Source organism: Caenorhabditis elegans, chromosome V (genome assembly GCF_000002985.6).
Source record: "Caenorhabditis elegans chromosome V".
In the NCBI taxonomy this organism is placed as follows: Eukaryota; Metazoa; Nematoda; class Chromadorea; order Rhabditida; family Rhabditidae; genus Caenorhabditis; species Caenorhabditis elegans.
The window spans coordinates 1,412,274-1,433,939 of NC_003283.11; the positions used below are offsets into that span (position 1 = coordinate 1,412,274).

At 36.2% G+C, this 21,666-nt stretch overlaps 2 protein-coding genes and 1 non-coding gene across 4 annotated transcripts; 1 reads left to right on the plus strand and 2 right to left on the minus strand.

Moving 5' to 3' along the window:
• The first annotated feature begins 333 nt into the window (after positions 1-333).
• Positions 334-429, plus strand: R12A1.5. Its single transcript, NR_068606.1, has one exon. It is a non-coding gene; the product is annotated as an Unclassified non-coding RNA R12A1.5 (non-coding RNA).
• Positions 430-10,513: 10,084 nt separating this feature from the next.
• On the minus strand, positions 10,514-13,521 carry R12A1.3 (the record flags this gene model as incomplete). Of its 2 annotated transcripts, NM_071009.6 has the most annotated exons (6): positions 10,514-10,895; positions 11,641-11,927; positions 11,977-12,168; positions 13,016-13,122; positions 13,173-13,315; positions 13,363-13,521. In NM_071009.6, the coding sequence occupies 6 exons, from the start codon at positions 13,390-13,392 to the stop codon at positions 10,839-10,841; spliced, it is 816 nt and encodes a 271-aa protein (NP_503410.3). The 2 variants fall into 2 exon arrangements, with proteins under 2 accessions (NP_503410.3, NP_001300177.1); NM_001313248.3 differs by lacking the exons at positions 13,016-13,122; positions 13,173-13,315; positions 13,363-13,521 and having other exon boundaries at positions 10,839-10,895; positions 11,977-12,076.
• Positions 13,522-15,379: 1,858 nt separating this feature from the next.
• ges-1 (Gut esterase 1) lies at positions 15,380-19,864 on the minus strand (the record flags this gene model as incomplete). Its single annotated transcript, NM_071010.8, has 8 exons — positions 15,380-15,534; positions 15,599-15,708; positions 16,478-16,610; positions 16,651-16,792; positions 16,913-17,145; positions 17,810-18,322; positions 19,342-19,636; positions 19,703-19,864. 8 exons carry the CDS (start codon positions 19,862-19,864, stop codon positions 15,434-15,436), a joined length of 1,689 nt encoding a protein of 562 aa, NP_503411.1. The 3' UTR covers positions 15,380-15,433.
• Positions 19,865-21,666: the final 1,802 nt, after the last annotated feature.

Genomic DNA, 21,666 nt, shown 5'->3' on the forward strand with positions numbered 1-21,666 from the left:
TCTCATAAATGAAAAGGTGAAATAAGGTGAATGGATAGCCTGGACCAAAAAAAAAGGAGACGTGTGTGGCAGGGCACATGAATAAAGAATTACCTTACCGGGTCATTCAGTACAATTTCATTTTGAGCCGCCGCCGAGAGTACGAAAAAATAGCACAAATGGACGAGAACGTGGTTGTATGGGCTTAGGCTTAGGCCGAGGCTTAGAATTTGGCTTCGGCTTAAGCTCAAGCTCAAGCTTAGGCTAAGACTCATACTTAAGCATAGGCTTCGTATTAGGCTTAGGCTCAAGCTTAGGCTCCGGCTTTGGATTAGGCCTAGGCTTAGTCTTAGGTTTAGGCTTAGGCTTAGGCTTCGGCTTGGACTTAGGCTTAGGTTTAGATTTAGGCTCAGGCTTTGGCTTAGGCTTAGGCTGACGCTTAGGCTAAGGTCCTTCTGAAAATTTAAAAACCAAAAATGGTCGATTTTTAGAAAATCAAAATGTGGTGAGATATTTTTTTCTCATTTTATTTGATATAATTTGAGAACTTTGTTCCTTACTAAAAACCATCAAAAAGTTGAAAAAATCCAGATAGTCGTTAATTTCTTAGTCGAAACCATACGTTTCTGTTTAAAAAGTACCATTTCATCTAGTTTCAAGTCATCTTTACAATATAACATTTCTCAAAAAAATAACAAATTTCTTGCAATTATGTTATAAATCTCCAAGCCTAAACTTTGTCGGGCGCTGCAAAAATGTTTATACATTTTCATTTGTCCGGGAAGATAAGTGATAAATCTTATATTTTTATATGTAGGGATCTAATAAAAAAATAAAATCGAAATTGAAAAATGCAAAATATGAAAAAACAATTGTCGATAATTTTGTCAAAAAGTAAGTGTAAATTGATGAAACAAATTTCAGAGAATTATTTCTCAAAAAAACGCGTAGGTGGAATGAGTCTACACTAGACTTTTAGCCTCCATCCTCCACTGGCTCGGGCACGGAAATATAATGATTTGCTTCCGAACAAAAGAGCGGAATTCGGAATTGTGGATGTGATGAGATGACACATGAAAGTTGGAAGAGAAGAAAAGAAAGTAGTAGGAGGTATATGATATTATAACATATGAGGAAAATTTTTATTGGGAGCCGAGTGCCCCCATATTTGGGGTGGGTGTACGAGCCAGACATAATCATAAGAAGACTGGAAAACAAACATTGTGAGCACGCGGAGAATTAGAGGCGCTAGGCAGAAGGCTTGGGGAACGGGGAGATATTGAACCTGCTGAATATGCGACCACTTATTTTTTCAGGAAACAGTAATTGAATTTTCAAACGATAAGTGGGATATAAGTTCTAAAAATATTAACAAAAAAAAATAGGTCGCTTGTTTTTTTTATTCCGTACCACAACAATGACAATGTATTTGAGAAATTTAAATTTTCAGCAATTTTTTCTAGTCTTTTTGTAGTTTGTAGTTTTAGTCTGACTAATTTTTTTTTTGAAAATAATATAACTTTTTTTTTTCTTCAATGATTCGCCGTTACTAAAGAAAAATTATCGAATAAAAATCAAAAACTCGCTTTAATTTTTCCTCCATTTCGAAATAAATTTGAACATTTCATTTTCCAGTTAATCAGTCATCTTTATTTTTGAGTTACCATTTCTAATAATCAACAGGTCATGTGGTTGACACCGCTTATGATTTCATTTTCCTTAAAATATAATAATTTTTAAAAATGAGTGTGCTCCCACTAAACTGTGTTTTCTGAGTTTAAAGGCGGGGGAAATTGGGGTCACTATGATCGAATATCATGATAAAAAATTTTTTAAAAATTTCTAGATTTTATATGATTTTTTGAAAATTGAAAAATTTTCAGCTTTCCCTTAACTCATATTTCAATTTCCGCCAATTTATTCGTTCGATGGAGCGCGCTTTCATTATTTTTAATTATTTTTATACTACTCATATGATACCAAAATGACCGAATATCATAATAAAACTGTTCAAAAAATTTTTGAAAATTTTTTATTTACTGTCAAAAAGTGACAATTACAGTTTTTGCCACTCATAATTTTTGGAAGTCGACCAAAAAAAATTTGTTCTAAATTTTTTATACTTTAATTTTGTTTTAATTATTTGTATTATAATATTTTAAGGGTCGGAACAAGCGGTGCTACTCCACCTTTATGAAATTTTTATTTGTAACTAAAAAAAATTGAAAATTGAATTTTTGCACCTCAACCATTTTTCGAAAACTAGTCATGCAGTGAATAAAAAATTCTGCAACATTATAAAAAAATTTCCAATTTAGCTAGTTTTATATTTTCACTTCTAAAAATTAGTTAGAGAAATTCTATTAACATTTAAAAATAAATCAATATAAGCTCTCAAACATTATAAAACAACGAGTTTCTAGAGGAAGGAAGCTAAGAGTGTAATAGTGTGAAAAAATGAAGAAGAAAAAAATAGAAGCGGTACATACATGTATATTCATGTCATTAGGCGGTTTAGCATCTCCGGCGGAAATTTGCGTTAACTGGTCATTCCAAGAAAGAGACTCCTGAGAGATCTACTTCTGAGCTTAAAAAAAGGAAAGCAAAATTATAAGGATATATTTATAAAGAGCAAATAATAATTGAAGAGGAAGAGAAAAAAGGGGGGTTCTACAACACAAAACACTCGACACTCATTTTTTCCGCCTTTTCTTTGCGTTTTCGCGTCACTCTCGGCCAAACTAATACGATTATCTTGTGCTCTGAAACTGATGGGGCTGAAAATGCGGAAATTTCCGAAAAAAAAAAACCAGATAAGGGTGAAGGAGACATTGTTCGAACTTTGGAGTAGAGCAGAGGAATAAATGTTTTTATGAAAGACGAGCATTGGGAATTGAAAAATGAGCTTGACTCTTTTGGGCTCTCAGATTTGTTCTTTTTTCAAAGAAGGGCAGTTTTTTTTTAACAAAAGAAAAAACATTGTCAAAACCAAAAAGTGCACGTAAAGTTGTTGATCATTGATTTTTTGGAGACATTTTCAGGTAACTGATAAGAATGATTTTTTGAACGTTTTTATCAAGAAACTTTCATGTCTTTCGGGCGAAATCACTCTGTTTTTTCCAAGCCCCGTTTTTGCTGATTTTAGTAAATTTTAGACCCAGACCCAAATAGCTTATGTTTGTTTTCTAACCGGCCACGGATTTCTGGCTTCCCTCATAAATTGAAATGGAAGAGTTTGCCGAACTAGGACATTTTAGCTCGGACATATCTGGGGCAGATTTACGGCGCGTTGCGTGTCGCGTCGCGGCTCGATTTTAGTTGTAAAACTAAATGTATTTGTCCGTGTGGAGTACACGACTTTTGCACGCGTTGTCCGGCAGGTGACTGCCAATTGAGCGCGAAAAATACAATGAGGAATGCCAGAACACCGTGACCGACATCTCTAATTTTGTGGAGTTTTTTGAAACACTACAGTTCAAAAATCAAGCTTTTTGGATTCAGCTCCAATCCACAAAAAATTTGTCAACATAACACACAGAACAGTGCCAACATGTTGGCAGTAACAACCACAAAGAAAAGAGATTTCGTCTTGTCTTTTTGGCTACAAATTTGATCCCGAAATTGACATGTGTGTGCCGAGCACTTGAGACCTCCCTCCAACATTGGAGAATTGTTTAATTTTGTCATCTTTTTCTTTGGGGACAAGTCAGTGTTGTCATCGAATGAAAAACTTGGAAGATCTTTAAAACTGAGATTTTGTAGGTATTTTGAAATGTTGCTTTAAAAAAATTTGAATAAAAAACAAAAATACGGTAAACTCTTCCTCCACCCACCCAGCGTAAGCCTGAGCCTAATTATATGCCTAAGCCTAGGCCTAAGCCTAAGCCTGAGCCTAAGCCTAACCTTAAGCTTGAGCCTAAGCCTGAGACTGAGCCTAAGCCTAAGCCTAAGCCTGAAAAACCGGAAAATCCTAAGCCTAAATAGCGAGCTAACGCTCGCCACTGACGCCAAGCCTAAACCTAAGCCTAAGCCTAAACCTAAGCTCAAGCCTAAGCCTAAGACTAAACTAAAATTAATCCTAAGCATAAGCTTTAGCCTAAGCCTAAGCCTAATCCTAAGTCTAAGCCTAGCCTAAGCCTAAGCTTGAGCCTAAGCCTGAACGTTTTTGAGCGGGAATTCCTATTTAATTCAGATTCTTTTGATCTTTCAGAAAAGTTGAAATGCAATTTTTGAATAATTTTCTTGTTTTTTTTTACCAAAAATCTCAAAAAATACATTTCTAGACTAGCGGTTGCTCAAAGCTTTGCACAAACGTTTTTTGTTAAATAAAAAATTTAAGATTTCAATCAGATAAGCTACTGAAAATTGGAAAATTAAACCTAGAAAACCTTTCACACAGATGAGAAACCTAGTCAAGCGGAGCTAAGCGCTGAGATTTCGAAATACAAAAAACACAATTATAAAACAAAAAATTTGAAGGAAAAAGTTTTACGGGTTGCTTGGTGAGACTAGGAGTGAAGTAACATAGAACGTTTGTAAATGGTGAATGCAAGATAGAAAGTGAACAAAGTGAACGTTTTAGAAGAAAAAGAATAGTAGGTCAAATGAAAAGTAGGCACCGTATAGGCTAGACTTGGTGACGGCTATTTAAGGTATATGGGAATCAAGTTTGGTTGGGCCAAAGCAATGCAAAATAAATCTGAAAAATGAAAGAGCTTCAATTAACACCGAAAATGTGTCATATTTACTAACGTAACAAGGAAGTTGACTAGTGTTCCGATTATAGGAAGCATGTTACCCGTTCTCTAATTAGTAAGTTATACCATATTAACAAGCCGACTTTCTATAGGAAACATGGCTTCTGACGCAACTTGTTATTTTTACAATACACTGAAAAAAACACGTTTGGTGCAAAAACGGTGCAATCAGGTAAAGGAGCACTTGAATTATTAGAATAGTGGCGTACAAAATGCAAAAGTAAGGCCAATTACACGTGGCGTCAGAGTGTCCAATATCGGTTTGATCTGCGTAGATCTACAAAAATCGCAGGAATTTTCTAGGGGAAAAAATTCCCGCAGTTTTTTGTAGATCAAACGGTAATGAGGCAGCCTGACAACACCGCATGCAATTAGTGCTCGAATGGCTGATGAAAAATTGTTCGTTTTAATCGTTTATGTGCTCTGCGCTATTCTATCATATTTCGATAATTTTAAACCAAAAATTGCAAAAAGTAAAATCTCAATTTTTTTCAAATTGTGAGCCGGAAACGGTCAAACGCTGGCTCAGTATTCGAGACCAAACTGTTGACAATCCTGCCGGCGAATAATTATTAGTGTATCAACTGATTATATTTGAACGAGGTTGTTCAAATTTTAAATTTTCATTGAGAGAAGCTATTTTATAATTCTGTAATTTAGAACTAAAATGTTATTTTCCAGCCAGTTTTAAAAATGTTCTGACAGAGAAAATTTGGATTTAACTCAAAGTCCTATAAGCTTCAATTTTCCGAAAACTTGAATTTGCACAAACAGCTCTTGGAGCTTTGCATAAAAACAGCTGATTCATGAAAATTAGCGCGGAAGGAGGAAAATTCTAGCTGAAAAACAAAGAAAATATCGTTTTTCGCATCGAATCATCCCATCAGACGCTTTTTTTTCAGCGTCTTCAACAGCTTGAAGGCGACGACAAGTGACAAAATTGGGCAAATTAGTCTTGTGGAGACGGGGGGGGGGGGGGGGGGGGGAAGCTCTCAGTGAGCGAAAGAGGTGCAAGGCATCCAATTATCGGCTAACTACATGTTGCTTCCTTTTTTGTGACCCCGAGAAGAATTACAAAATGAACAAGGGGATGTGAGAAGACGACAATATATTAGCATCGTTTTGTTTTCTTAAAGTGGCGATAACTGAGAAATGAGAGGGATGAAAAAAAGATGAGTAAGTGAATGGTCAGTGGAGAAGATTTGCAATAAAAAGAAACTCATCGAGACATAGTTTATTAGTTTTCGTTTAAAAAAAAACTCAAACAAAGTCCAGGGGATTTTTTATAGTTTGATCTAGCAAAACGTGTTCTTTTCATATTCAGAAAAAAAAACAAATATTCACTTTTCTACCCCAAGTGTTCGCCGGCTGCTCTTTCAAAACGCAAACGCTGATGGCACGTGGTGTCAGGCTGTCCCATTACAGTTTGATCTACAAAAAATGCGGGAATTTTTTGCCAAAAAAAATGTGACGTCAGCACGTTCTTAACAATGCAAAATCAGTTGAGAACTATGCGTCACTTCTCCCGCATTTTTTGTAGATCTACGTAGATCAAACCGAAATGGGACACTCTGACACCACGTGTTATGGTAGACTCCTCTTGGACATTACATTTTATTTATGTGTCTTTTCGAACCTGTTTTTCTTGCACACGGGGTTCTGGCCTTCCTCATTGAATTTTTCGCGCTCCATTGACAATCGCCTGCCGGACAACGCGTGGGAAAGTCGTGTAATACCTACAAATACATTTAGTTTTACAATTAGAACCGAGCCGCAACGCGCCGTAAATCTACCCAAGATATGACCGAGCCAAAATGGCCTAGTTCGGCAAACTCTTCCATTTCAATTTATGAGGGGAGCCAGAAATCCGTGCTTGCATATTTTCAGAAAATTGACAAGATTTTCTAATTGATGAAAAACTACAAAAATAGGCAAAACCAAAAAAGAAATTGATGAAAACGCCGCAGAAAAATAATGAAATCGAAAAGGAAAACTCCGAGAGTACTACACGGTCGAGGATTTTTCTCGTCCGCGCTTTTGTTAGGTCATTTTTTCAATTGTCAAACAGAGTTTTCTAGTCCCCAGGTATTTAATTTAGGCCAGCCAGCAAGTACGTGTTTGCCCTGTAATAGCGGCAAGTATACGCGTGTAGGCCATCTAAGTCAGGTAAGTACGCACTTTTGAGCATGTGTGAAAATTAGGCAAACTATTCCAGAAATTGTTAAAAAATCATACCAAAGTTTATTTTCGATCGAAAATAAATAAAACTACTGAAAACTGAAATATTCTAAACTGAGATGCTCTCTGAATGACCTTTCAAAATAACCAGATGTGCTCAAAAAAGTGTGAAGCGTCAAGTCGATGAGCCAACAAAGTTTCAGAAAATCAAAGAAGCGGAAAGATGAAGACATTAAAATGAGAGGAATGTTGGTGAATGGATATGAACTCTGCACAGACAACTGCATAAAAGATTACGTGGAGAGAGAAGGGGGGTTCATTCCATCTCAGGAAATTGCAAATAAGGAAAGACTGGACTTTTTTGAATGGAAATGTGGAAGACGTTTTTTTTTTTTTGAAAAATGACCCCAAAACGGAAGATATTCAGAAATTTTAATGTGCTCTTTGTGATCCCACTATGTGATTTTTTTTAGTTTTCGATATATATAGCGTTTCAAGTGCAACTTGATATAGTTGTTTGAGCATCTGTAGATTAAAATTTTGAAAATTTGAAAAAAAAATATTTTGAAAAAAAATTAATTTCTCAACAACGCCTCTCCAGCAAAAACTATCTGTAAAGAAATGATTTCTAGCTGGTAAATTAAGGCAGGTGCTCAGGAGGTGTTGGAATCACCTGCATTTCATAAAACATAATTGATAATATTTTGATTCTGTTTTGCGAAGAGTTTTAGAGTTTTAGCGAATATTCGAGATGTATAAGATTCAGAGAACACCGCAAAGTTGCAAAAATTTACATAAATTTGTTAATAAATTTGTCAAGATGTCGGCCTAAAGATGTGTTTAGAAATTTCAGAAATCTTTAGAATTAGCTGAAAATGCAACTTTTTTGTATCAAAAACAATATACATAGAATAACAATAATTTTTAAACAACATTTTAAAATTGACAGCTAGCACTAAAAGAAGCAATAGATAAACCAAAAAGGTGAGAAAACTATCCATCAAATCAATCAAACAATTTCTGTTCGAGTTTGGTTTTGTGGTGGTAATTGGATTCAAAATCAACAAATGGTATCATTAGATTCAAATACGTCGAGTGAACGATACAAATTAGAAATTTCGAGGTCGTTCGTTTTTTGTTTGCAACATTCCGTGGTTTTGGAACGCAATGAAAACCCTTCGAAACTGTGAATTTGTTTGAGAAAAGTAGGAACTTGAAGAAAACCTTGTACGGGGAATAATAGTGAAAAATAAAAGAAAATATGAGGATACCAAGGCAACGCATAAATTACTAGTAACCTAATTTAAGAAAGTTGTGCTTTGCGATTTATTATTCTTTGACCAATTTTTATATCCTACCAAAAACATTTTTTGATCCCTTTGTGCATTTTTGACAAACCCCCACTTTTTAGAATTTTTTCTTCACACGAAAATCGATTTTAAAATGTTTAAAAGTTTTTGAGCAAACTTTGAAGCAAAATTCCGGCAAATATTTTTTTGCTGTACATTTTTTTTTCAATTTGTTTTCAATATCAAAGGTTTTCTGTTGATTCAAATTTCTCACAGAATATGAATATTCGAAAAAAGTTATTTAATTCAACAACGAATCTGCCATTGACACTTGAAGTTTTCCTAGACTTACCCTACTTGAACAAACTGCAAGAAATAAGAAATAAGACACAATTTCTTGGGAACAAAAAAAAAGGGAATTAATTGAAACTGATGAAAACCAATGGCCCATACTTTTTCCTCGAGGGCGTCTCCATCTTTCCTTTTTTGCGTTTATTTGTTCTCATTGTTTTATTTTTAGAAAACCTCCTCTTCATAATTTATTAAACAACACTAAAAAGGTTAAAAAAAAATGGCACAATAAGCTTTATCCAAAAAGAAAAGTTATAGGAAGCTCTTCTCACTTTCCACATCTTTCTCTAAATCTTACTAGAAAACCATTTGTGGTCAAGATAAAACTCAGAGAAAGATAAAAGGACCGACTTGTTATCCATTAGTAGAAAATAAGTAAAGAGCAACTGCAGAAGTGATCTTCGAGAACTGATTAAGGAGTAGTGGGAGGGTTTAAACAGTTGTTTGGAGGTGTACTGGAAACTTGTGAAGTTCCAAGACCTTAAAGGTGGAGTAGCGCCTGTGGCGATTTTGTCTAAATACACTTATAATGATCCAAAACAACTAAATATCATAATAAAACATCTCACAAAATTTTTGATTTTTCATACTTTCTAGTCGAAGTTTTGACAAATTGACAATATTTTGAAAAATATGAACTTTTGAGGAAATCCGAAGCAATTTCGCTTGTTCCGACCCCTACAATGTTTTCATACAAATAATGAGCATAAAATTAAAGTAAAAAAATATGTAGAAAAAAAAATGTTTTTTTGGTTGACTTCCAAAATTATCACATTCCCCACTGGCGCTACTCCACGTTTGATGAACAGTAATTAAATGTGGAGCAGAGTCAATTTTTTTTTGGGTTGAATGAGATAAAATAGACCTTGATGACCAAATATAACTGTTTGAAAATTTTTTTAAAGTTTTTTTTTATTTTTTAATGATATTTTTCAATTTTGCAAAAATCAAAAACGGCCGAATTAAAAAAAACTTAAATTTGAATTCCCGCATAATTGAGTGAAGCCATTTTTTTTTACATTTTCGCTTTTCTGGCTAAACTTGCCCGTTTTCAAATTTAATTCTGTCGTTTCTTTTTTTTTGCAAAATTGTAAAAATCATATGAATTTAGAAACTGCGCTTATTCGTGAGCTTATCAAAATGTTACCTTGAATCGTTTTATTGACGAAATAAGCTTGTCAACAGGTATGCTAAAATCAAATGTAAACTTTTCAATTAAAGAACTGGAAAATTGAATTTATATATATATATGAATGATATCAATCAAGAATAACAAATAACCGTCTTTTGTATATAGGTCTTTTCAGGGCACTAAAAAGAAAAAATGTTAGACAAATCTCCAAAAAAAAACAAATTGATTTTCAAAAAAGTTACCAAAAAAAAAGTGCAAGTCTAGAGAAAAATTTGCATGCCTAAAGTTCACAAAACTTCAACTCTTCTAGCAAGAAAACTGATAGCCGGAACCAATAAAACACATCCTCATGTCTTTATTGTGCACGGTTGGCTCGCCACCATTTTCTCCTCAAAATAGGTGGAGCGAGGCAGTGAGATGCATAAATGAACAACATTCCATGGCTCTTCATCAGGCCTTTTTCTTCACTCGCGTACGTACCTGTGTCTCAGAATTCTATGCGCTCTCTGCTCACAACAATCGAATTTGTGCGTGTGTGTGTCTTTGGTGAAGACATTGTGTGTCCGTCCTTTGGAGGACCCATCATCTTCATCACCTTCCCCAGTTTTTTTTCTCTTTTTCCTTTTTTCCCGTAGACCAAAATTTGGATGAGCAAAAATCTGGACAAAATTTGCGCTCATTGGTTTTGTTTTCTGGTTTTTTCCAATTTTTCTAACATTTTTTAATTGATATTTAAAAAATACTGGAGATGACTATATCAAAAAAATTTCCAATCAGCCACGGCTCCGCATTAATTTTTTTTACAAATTTAAAAACAATTCAAAAAAAATTGTTGTAAAACTATTTCATTAGAAACTCTATATCATTTTTTTTTTGATTAATAAATATTAATTACAAAAACAACAATAATTTACTACATTTTAAATAGGTAAGTCGGTTTTGAAAGGGTGGTGTCGGGGGGAAGCGATGTTTCAGAATTACATGTTCGGAAAAAAGCCGGTCTAATTCCTTTTCACGGGAACGATTATCAGCTTTTTAAGAAACAATCACAAATTTTGAAACCTTTTGGGGAAAAAAGAGAAGAGGGCAAAAATATGGCGAAACAATAGAATTTTGGTTTAAATCAATAGGAAAAAGTGAAAAGATATCGGTTTAGTATTGGTAGCAGATCTTGTATCCGCAGCTGGTCATACAACACGATGGCTGAGCCTGCAAATGAAAATATTAGTAATTTTGAGAGCAAAAATGGCAGAAAATGCCAAGAGATATTTGGAAGCATCGGAGCACATTCTAGCTTGAAGCAGTGCTTCGTGGCTTTTTTCATTTTTTTTTTCAGGGCCCCCCTTTTGAGCAGAGCTAGTATTGAAAAGTCCTAAAAGGTTGGAATTAGCCCCTTAGGCCTAAGCATAAGCCTCAACCTAAGCCTAAGCCTAAGCCTAAGCCTAAGCCTAAGACTATGCCTAAGACTAAACCTAAGCCTAAGCCTAAGTCTGAGCCTAAGCCTAAGCCTAAGCCTAAGCCTAAGCCTAAGCCTAATCCTAAGCCTAAGACTAAGCCTAAGCCCAAGCCTAATCCTAAGCCTAAGACTAAGTCTAATCCTAAGCCTAAGCCTAAGCTTAAGCTTAAGCCTAAACCTAAGCCTAAGCCTAAGCATAAGCCTAAGCCTAAGACTAAACCTAAGCCTAAGCCTAAGCCTAAGCCTAAGACGAAACCTAAGCCTAGGCCTATGCCTAAGCCTAATCATAAGCCTCAACCTGAGCCTAAGACTAAACCTAAGCCTAAGCCTAAACATAAGCCTAAGCCTGACCCAAGTGAATTTAAGGTCACGGCAAAGTAGGCGTTGATACTGTGTGGCAAGCCTGTCTTGAGTAAAAAGGTTTTGCGCCCCCCTGTGGTAGTCCCCCTATTAGCTAATTCCCCAAATCACTCTTGTTTCCCGTGAAGCTTGACCTACCGTATTCTCACGCCCCAAACAATCCTTATCACTGTTGCAGGCATCAGCGTGAGCAAACAAGCAGTTCAATCCGGAGTTGGCGTCAGCTGGGCAGGCTGGAGTACCAGTGACTCCACTCTGTCCACAGGTTCCTTGGCAAGATGAAAGGGATTGGAAGTTGTTGGCATTTCCTCCACATCCACTGTACATGAACTGATTACAACGTCCCGAGGAAGCGTCATAGTAGAATCGGACAGCTGGAGCGGTACAGGATCCAACGGCTAGGGGAAGGGAGCAGATTGATGTGCCTGTAAACGTTAAATTCAGTTTTCAATAAGACAATTTTTCCATTCTTACTAGCAATTCCAACTGGGTCTCTACAAATTCTGGTGGCCGAGTTAGTGACCGGATTCGGCTCGACACAACATTTCTGGATTCCTGGACAGTTCGAGTCCATCCAGCATCCGATAGTGTTATCCTGGAAGACCGAGATACCAAGTGGACGAGGGCAAGAGCCCGACTTCGAGTTGATCTCCGACGCCGGGATTCCTGAAAACACATTCATCTCCTGTTTGCCGAGAGTGCGCGGTGCGCGCTCGAGCAACGCAAAAAGTGTCATAATCTGCGGGAGGCACCACCCGCCTGTTTGTTTGAAGCATGTTTTGTTGTGATCTTTCGCGCCCTCTTGTATTAGGCCAACTACACCCATGCAACAAAAATAGCTTTTAAATTTTGAAATTTACGTCTCTTAATCAAAATTGATAATTACACGTGGTGCCAGGCTGTCCCATTACGGTTTGATCTACAAAAAATGCGGGAATTTTTCGCCTGTAAAAAAATGTGACGTCATCACGTTCTTAACAATGCGAAATCAGTTGAGAACTCTGCGTCTCTTCTCCCGCATTTTTTGTAGATCTACGTACGTAGAGCAAGCCGAAATGAGACTTTTTGACACCACGTGTACTTACAATTAGAATTTTAATTTTGAATATTTACATTTTATTTTTGACTACGTAGAAATATTGTTAAATTTTTTTTTTTTTGATAAAACCGAATAATAACAAGATAAAAGCTGTCAAATTTTAAAAATGAGATGCAGAGCTAAAAGTTAAGTTCTCTAATAAAAATTTAATTATAAATATCATAAAATACACCAGCTCAGTCGGTAGTGGCCGCCGCTAGCAATCTGGAGGTCACGAGTTCAAGCCCGGCCTCACCCCTAAGATCACCCAGCATCTTTTGGAAATGACTGGATTATCAACCAAAGTCCCCGGCAAGGACGTGTCTTGAATTATAGCCGAGCACCACGAAACCTGATGTCTGCTCATTATTTTTAAAAACAACCATCTTCAATTTTTAAAGTATCCCGACACAAAAAAAACATTCAAAAACTAACCAGCTGTCACAATTTGACAACACTTGTTTCCATCAGACTGAATGCATACTTGGCCTGAGAGTGGGCATGTTTGAGCATCGGCTGTGCATTGAATAAGAGCGGCCGAGCTAAATTCAAGACAATTGAAATTTGGGGAGCAAACCTCCAGACTTCCTACCTCGAGCAGAACCCAATTCTTGGTGCTGCGGTGGTGGGTGTTGGTGTCGTGAATTGGCGAGCGCATTCTGGATGCTCGTGGAGCTTACCGATATGTCTATAGTATTCGCAGATGTCAATGACACCGAACACACTGACAAATGTCTGAAATTTGAACTAGAACCCTCAGGAACGACGGAAATGGGGATTACCAGCGATGTAAAGATAATGGTCCTAATCATAATGTTGCAATATTATCACAAATCGGAAGGGGGATATGAATGAAATGGAGGCGAATGAATGAGCTTGTTTGACCGGAGACAGCCGGGAGAGAGCTCTAGGGGGAGGGCGGCTAGGAAAGGCGGTTTTCCGCCGGCGCCACCTCCCGAAATGCTCTTTATAACCGTAAGCGAGACGATATAGCATTGTGGGAGCGGAGAGCCAGGAGAAGCACCGGAAGAACAGAGCATGTGTCCAATTAGAGGATTAAGCGCTTCTTAGGTGTGGTAAGCAGGTTTTCGCAAATATTTGTTGGTGAAGTACTTTGGCAGATTTTGAGATGATTATCAGTGCAGCGATGTAGTTTGGCATTGTTTATTCGACACTGATGGTCACTTCACGATACGGATCAACAGCTGTTCTTGTTTCTTGTTGATATACACAGAACGATTTTTTGGTTTTTATCGTTCATTCGAAGAAAATAGAATTAAAAAAAAACTATTTTTTACTTTTCACAGCCAGAGTAGGCTCCAGACGGTATTAAGTCTGGAACAGGGGTGTGCGGAAAATCTCAAAATATGCCGAGCACAGCAAATTCGGCAAATTCGGCCAATTTGCCGTGCTCAACAAACTCCGAAAAATTTGATACTTTTTAATGCTTTTTGAAACACCAAAACTGCTGAATTCTGAACAAAAGTCTGGTTTCCGAATAAGTTTCGTGTAGTATGTCTGCTTAAGCATCTAAATAACTCAATTTCGTGTCATTGTACTAAATTTCAGCGACAAAATCAATAGTATTGGTCAGAATTGTACGGTAAAATTTTTGATGTGTGCGGTTAATTTCGAAATTTGCCGAACCCGGCAAACGGCAAATCCGGCAAATTTTCCGCACACTGGAACGTTTGGAACGTCGGAACATGGAACTTCTGGAAGGTCTGGAACGGGTATCTATTTCAGGTTCAGTGGGAGAATCTCTCTACGGAAGCATTTGCTATTCAATGACTCACTATTCTAACAATTTTCATTTTAAATTTCAGTACATCTGGAACAAGAGAAATTATTTAAAAATTCGAAATTAACTTTTTCTGGCCACAGGTTTAAGATTGAAAAAAATGGTCACCAGGTCTGTTCGGCAAATTTGCCAACTTTGCTGTTCGCCGAGCTTGACAAATTTGCCAAATTTGCCGCACACATCACAAATTGACTAAAAAAATTTGACCGAATTTATTGCTTTTGTTCGAAAAATTCTAGTAAGATAACTTGAGTTATTTCGAATTTTATACAGACCACACGGAACTTCTTGAAAAATCTGACGTGTTCTAAGAATTCAGTAATTTAGGTGCTCCAAAAAATGTAAAAAATAATGGCACTTTTCAGAGTTTGCACAGCACGGAAAATTTACCAAATTTGCCGAGTTTGCTGAGGTCTGCAAAAAAAACTTTTAAAATTTTTTTATGTATTGTCAAAAAGTAAAAATTACTCAGTTTTTGCCACTCATAATTTTGGAAGTCGACCAAAAAACAAAATTTTTTTTAACGTTTTTCATACTGTTATTTTGTTTTAATTATTTGTGTTAAAACATTGTAAGGTCGGATCATAATAAGTGTACATTTTCTGACAAAATCGTCACTTGCGCCACTCCAACTTTAAAACGTGCATCCCTTTACGTTCTTCACAAGCACTAACATTACGTCACTAGCGGTCAATGGCACACTCAACTTTGTGATTCCTCATGCAATCTCAGCACCACCGCACCTTTTTTCGTCACCCCCCTCGATCCAACTGTAAACTCGGCTTATTGTCCACTTCCGGAGAGCCTTTTTGCCGTGTGCGTCGATGTTTGCTTGCGTCGTCCTCTCCGAGACTTTCGCACAAATAGTCGGCCTGCTTGTTGGTGATGAATGGACGATTGGTCGGGGCAAGAAGTGTTTGTACAGGAAAAATGACAAGATAAATGACAGGTGCTCAATTGGCGGGGAGAAATCGAGCATGAGCATTTGCCGAAGATTTGTAGCAAAAGTATATTTATTCGAAATCAATTAAATACATAAATTTATTGCATTTTTACAGCTCGTCCTTGTTTGACGAATGCATGGCACTATTAGTTGGATCAATTAAATCAAATCCTTCTCGTTGGCGCAGTTCGTTCCAGAAAGCGAGAGGTTCTGAGAAGGAAATGCAATTAATTAAATTTTAAAATTTAAAACATTAATAGAAAATAAAACAAACCTTGGAAAAGACCATGCTCAATTGAGACCCCATCAGATCTGATATTCAAAAAGTTTACGTCGTCTGGATCGCTAACTGGTCTCCATTCTACATCTTCTATTTGGGGAACTCTGAAAATGTATAGTTAAAAAAATTTTTTTTTTAATCCTGACTGATAAAAATAGCTTGAAAAGGGTTGAAAAGGTGTGCGTTTTTTTCTGGCAAGTTGGCAAATCTGCAAATTGCCGTATTTGAAATTTCCGGAAAATCGGCAAATTGCAATAAAAAATAGGAATTGAAATTTCCGGCAAATCGACAAGTTGCAATAAGAAATATGAATTGAAGTTTTCGGCAAATCAGCAAATTGCCGTAATTGAAATTTCCACCAAATCGACAAACCGGCAAATTGCCGGTATGCCGAATTTGCCGACAATTTGCGGTAAGTTGTGGGTTTGCACATTTTTTTTTGGAAATTTCAGAATTTAAATTTTAATCGGCAAAATTGTAGGCATCTTATGAATGTTCCTGCACCTATTTCGAAAAGCAAGCAAATTCTATGAGAGTATCAAGAAAACATTCAAAAAAGCACAGTTTTAAGTTTTTCCGTCTTCTAAAAAAGCCCCCTTAAAGCTTCCGGCAAATTGATGTCGACAAACGACAAATTGTCAATTTACTGAGAATCTAAATTTTGGGCAAATAGGCAAATCGCGGAGAACTAAAATTTTTGACAAATCTGCAAACCGGCAGTTTGCCAATTTGCCGAACTTGTCGACCAAAAAAATTTGCAGTCTGCCTACCCATGGGTTGATCTACAAATTTAATTCCATAGTGAGTAAAGCACATAACTTTAACACTTGGAAAATTTTGCTATCCTTTTTAATTTTTATTTCTACAACTTACCCGGTTTTAGCAAATGAAATCACCATATCAATCAGATCATTTTGAATCCAACTGTCCGGTTCTTTCTTCATATCAATTTTTGCCATCACTGGCATATCAAATAGATAATGGTATTCATTAGCATGCGGAGAGCCTAAATTCAAACTCTTTGATGAATACCAATTAAATTTTACCTCTTGCTTGCTCTGGAATATGCTTTTTCCAAATATTTTTATCGTAGTGATCCATACGGTATGTCCAAACTGGAGTTTTTCTCTCAACTCTGCTAGTGATTTCACGAAGAATTGGCACGTTGAAGGTGATATCCGAGAGCAGCTTTAATAAACTTTTAAATTGCGCAAAAATTTTCGAATTTACTTTTAATTTGAAATTCTCAAAAATAATTTGACGGTCAATCCAAATTCTAAATTTGAGCCAATTTTTAAAGAATCTTACCTCTGAATATCGATCCACATAGAACCCATTGAGATCCTTCACTTCTGCCGGTTTTCCCTGCTTAACGTAAAAGTCTAGAATATCGTTCCAAACTTTTTCGCGATTTTCTCCATATCTGTTATTATAGAGAAGTTTTCTTCCGATGATCTCCGAAATGAATTCTTCATCTACTTTTGGCATATCTTCTGGTGACAATCCGAAATCGGCAATCACTCGTCCCATATTCAAAGCGGCTGAAAATGAATACAATGATTAGTAGATTTCATTTAAAGATGGTGTACCGAAATCTGGGAAATATGTTCAAATGACTCCAAATTTGCTCATGATTCAGAATATCTAATTGAAAAAATTCAAAAAAAAATTCCCTGATTTAATATTTCAGCTTGAAATTGCGATTTTCATTTGCGTTCCCCCATGAGATTTTTAAAATGCGCGCCGAAATAAATTCTCCTTGGAGCACATTTGCCTCATTTAACTTTCTCCATTTATTTTTACTTTTTTCAGGTTTTGAGCTATTTTCATCCATTTTTATGCTGGCAAAATGTTCATTCGACACGAAAGAATATATTTTTCAAAAAAGAACCGAAAAAATACGACAAAATGAATGAAATTAGCTGAAAACTGGAAGAAGTAAAAATATATGGAGAAAATTAAATGTGGCAAATGCGCTCCAAGGATAATCTATTTGAGCGCACATTTTAAAAATCTCAATGTGACTCAAAAATCGCGATTTCAAACTCAAATATAAAATCAGGGAAATTTTTTTGAATTTTTTCTTTATTAGATATTCGGAATCAGGAGCAAATTTGAAGTCATTTGAAAGTATTTCCCAGATTTCGGTACTCCACCTTCAAGATATAATTTTTTAAGAACAACCACCATATTCCTAAAACTTACCAAAATACGACCCTTCCTTGTTGCTCATTCCAATCAATGTTGGCTTTACTGGAGACTCCTTGATAAGCTCTTCAGGATTCTTTGTCATAAAATCTCCATCAATTACAGGGGACCATCTCAAAATATCGATTGTCCCAGTTGTCCATCCCTGAACTTCAATTGCGTCAAAAATTTCATGGAGCGATTTTTTCTTCATGCACTCCTTTGCTCCAGGCCATGGACACCCCAATATTTCTGCGAGTTGCTTCGAAGTTTCCACGACGTTTGGACCGGTGGCCCATCCGACAAAAGAGCTGGCCGACATGATAATAGCCTTCGAGTATGAATCTCTAGTATACGGGCTCATAGTGAGCTGAGAGACACTTGCTGCTCCTGCACTGTATCCCCAAATTGTTATCTGATTCGGGTCACCACCAAAATTTTCTATATTTGATTTAACAAATTCCAGAGCGGCAGCTTGATCAAAAAGGCCCCAGTTTCCTTGAACATCAGATGTTCCTTCGCTGAAGAATCCTGAACAGTATAGAAAATATAGTGACAAAAAGGACCCTTCAAAATTGAAACTATGTGCTTATGAAAAAAAAAATTAAAAAAATCATTTTAAAAGTCTTGTTCTGATTTCTGATTATTAAAGGTGGAGTAGCGCCAGTGGGGATTTTGTCTAGATACTCCAAAACAAACGAATATCATAATAAAACACTCCAAAAAATTTCAGATTTTCCATAATTTCGTTTGTGGCAAGTTGCCAAAATTTCGAAAAAAAGGTTTTGAGAAAATCCAAAGCACTGTAGGATGTTCCGACCCCTACAATGTTTTGACACAAAAAATTGATACAAAGTTACGGTATAAAAAATGTAGGTAAACACTTTTTTTCGGTCGATTTCCAAAATTATGTATCACAGTGAGTAAAAAAATTTCAAACTATTTTTGTATAATTTTTATATGATATTCGGCCCAAGGATGGGCGGCAAACGATTTTTTCCGGCAAATCGGCAAATTGCCGGAATTGAAAATTTCCGGAAAATCGGCAAATTGCTGGAATTAAAAAGTTCCGGCAAACAGGCAAACCGGCACATTGCCGATTTGCCGAATTTGCCTAAAATTCTTGACAAATTGGGGTTTTGCACTTTTTTTGTTTGGAAATTTCAGAATTTCAATTCCAAATGGCAAAATTAAACGCATCCTATGAATGTTTCTACATCAATTTTAAAAAGTAAGCATATTCTGAAAAAATGAAAATATGTAGAAAAAAACTGGAAAAAATTCAAAAAGGCACAGTTTTTAGTGTTTTCGTCTTATACAAATTCCTCTAAACATGTCCGGCAAATCTGATATCCGACAAACGGCAAATCGGCAATTTGCCGAAAATGAAAATTTCCGGCAAATCGGCACACGGCAATTTGACGATTTGCCGTACGGAAATTGCCGCCCACCCCTGATTCGGCCTATTTGGCACTACAGGAGTAGTTGTTAACACTTTCACCACTGAAGCTACTCCACCACTTTAAAAAATTTCGGTGAAAAAAACCAACCCATGAATCCAAGCCGATACTGAACTGTAGCCACAATAACTCCTTGTGAAGCATACCTCTTGGCGAAAAACTCGTAACCATGTTGACTAGCCGAACCGATTTCATATCCACCCCCGTGAATCCAGAACAGAACTGGCAGCTTTTCAGCCTTTTTGGGCTTAATGATATTCAGTGTGAGACAATCTTCACCGGAATAGCTAGAGAATTGAGCGACTAAACGATAGTGAGGAGTGCAATCGTTTCGGTATTGGGTTGCTGGGTAGACATCTTCCCATGGATCAGGGGCGACTGGCTTCTGAAGCAATTTTAAATTAAAATGCTAAACTTTTAAAATTATGAATTGAAATTTTAAACACCTCACCTCAAATCTCAAATCATCGACTGGTGGCTTGGCAAACGGAATTGCGAGAAAAACTTCGGCTCCTTCATATTCTATTCCCTCCACTTTTCCGTAGTTTGTTTCAACAATTGGTCCAGCCCAGCAGGCATTTATTAGTATTACAGAGACAAGGAATATCCGCATCTGAATTCAAAGATAAGATATGTAATAGATTTTTGAAGCCTGAAACTGTAAGACGCAGACGAATTATATGAAATTTTTTAAAATTAAAAATTAAAATCTTTGGAAAAGTTTAAAATGAAGTAGCGCCAGTGGGGAAAATGTTAAAAACTACTCCTATGGTGCCAAAATGACCAAGTAACAAAATAAAGCGTTTCAAAATTTTTCAAAAAATTTTCTATTTACTGTCAAAAAGTGACAATTGCTCAATTTCTGCCACTTATAATTTTGGAAGCCGACTAAATTTCCTCTTCAAAATTTTGGCATTTTGTCAGATCTTTGATCGCACATTTTGAAAAATCTTAAAAATTTTGGAAAATTTTAAGTGTACTTAGACAAAAAAAAACTTTTTTTTTGCTAATAGCATGAAAAAATATTTCTAAAATAAAGTAAAGGTTTCGTAGAGCTGCGATCACGTTCTTGTAGTCAATAGATAGTGCGAGACACAGACAGGAATTATTGAAGACACAAATACACACACACACAATAGTTTTTGATCGGTGTGTGGTCAATTTTGCCAAAATTCAACTTGGAGAGATAGAGTGGGGTGGATGGGAAACCCTGCAAACCACGTGGAAATGAAGATTCACAAATTTTTTGAAGATGGTGTGTTGTTTCGTCTCTTTATGTGTGTGTGGGTGGCAAACGATGTTTTCCGGCAAACCGGTAAATCGCCGAAACTGAAAAATTCCGGACAATCGACAAACCGGCCGATTTGTCAAATTTGTCAAAAAAAATTTTGCACATTTTTTGAAAAGTTCAGAACTTCGATTTTAATCGGCAAAATTGTAAGCGTCCTATAAACGTTCCTACATCTAATTTTAAATGTAAGCTAATTCTATTGAAACATTGAAAAAAATTCCAAAAAAGCACAATTTTAAGTGTTTCCGTCTTATAAAGATCCCTCTAAAAAATTTCGGCAAATTGATGTTCGGCAAACGGCAAACTGGCAATTTGCCAAAAATCAAAATTTCCGGCAAATCGGCAAATTGCCGGAATTGAAAAATAAATGCTAAATACACGAAACACAAAACGAACTACGAATGTGTATGTGTTTGTGCTGGCCACTGAAATTTTGACCCTTATCAGTTTTGCTATCAGTTGCATCAGTGCTGATCTGCATAAACCTTGATGTATGTTCACTTGTTATTTGCACATTTTTCAAGCAAACAAGTTTTGTGAAAATATGAGATGCAAAATTAACATTTAATATAAACTCAAAATAACAAGTCAATTTTTTGTTCCTGTGTTCACTGTATTCATGCCAAAAGCTTAAACTGCGGTTTTTCCCAAATCGCGGGAAATTCAATTTTTCAGTCCAGCATTTTTCTGGTGAAACCAGAAAAGAATATTAAAGTCGAGTTAACATAGAAATTAAAAAAATGCGTCACTTGACAATGATGTATGAGACTTAGATTAGTTGATTAGAATTCTGAAATAACTTACCCCGGCTTAGCCTTATTGGTAGCGCCCGAAGGCTGCGCAAAGACGCGAAGAAAAATGGTACTGCAGCCATACCAATAGACAAAATACGGCAGTTATTTCGAATGCAAATTGATGCATTCTTCATAATTGTTTATTTCAGAGAGGATGGAAAAGTATATTCACTATAGGATCACATCGGAGCGTTTCTTCTGAAAATAAAAACCGAATTATGATAATTGTCAGATCAATTTTTGGTTGTAAATGACGCAAATTTTTGGTTGTAAATGATGGACAATGATAACAAACTAGATTAAGAAAAAGGTAGAAATCCGATAATTACA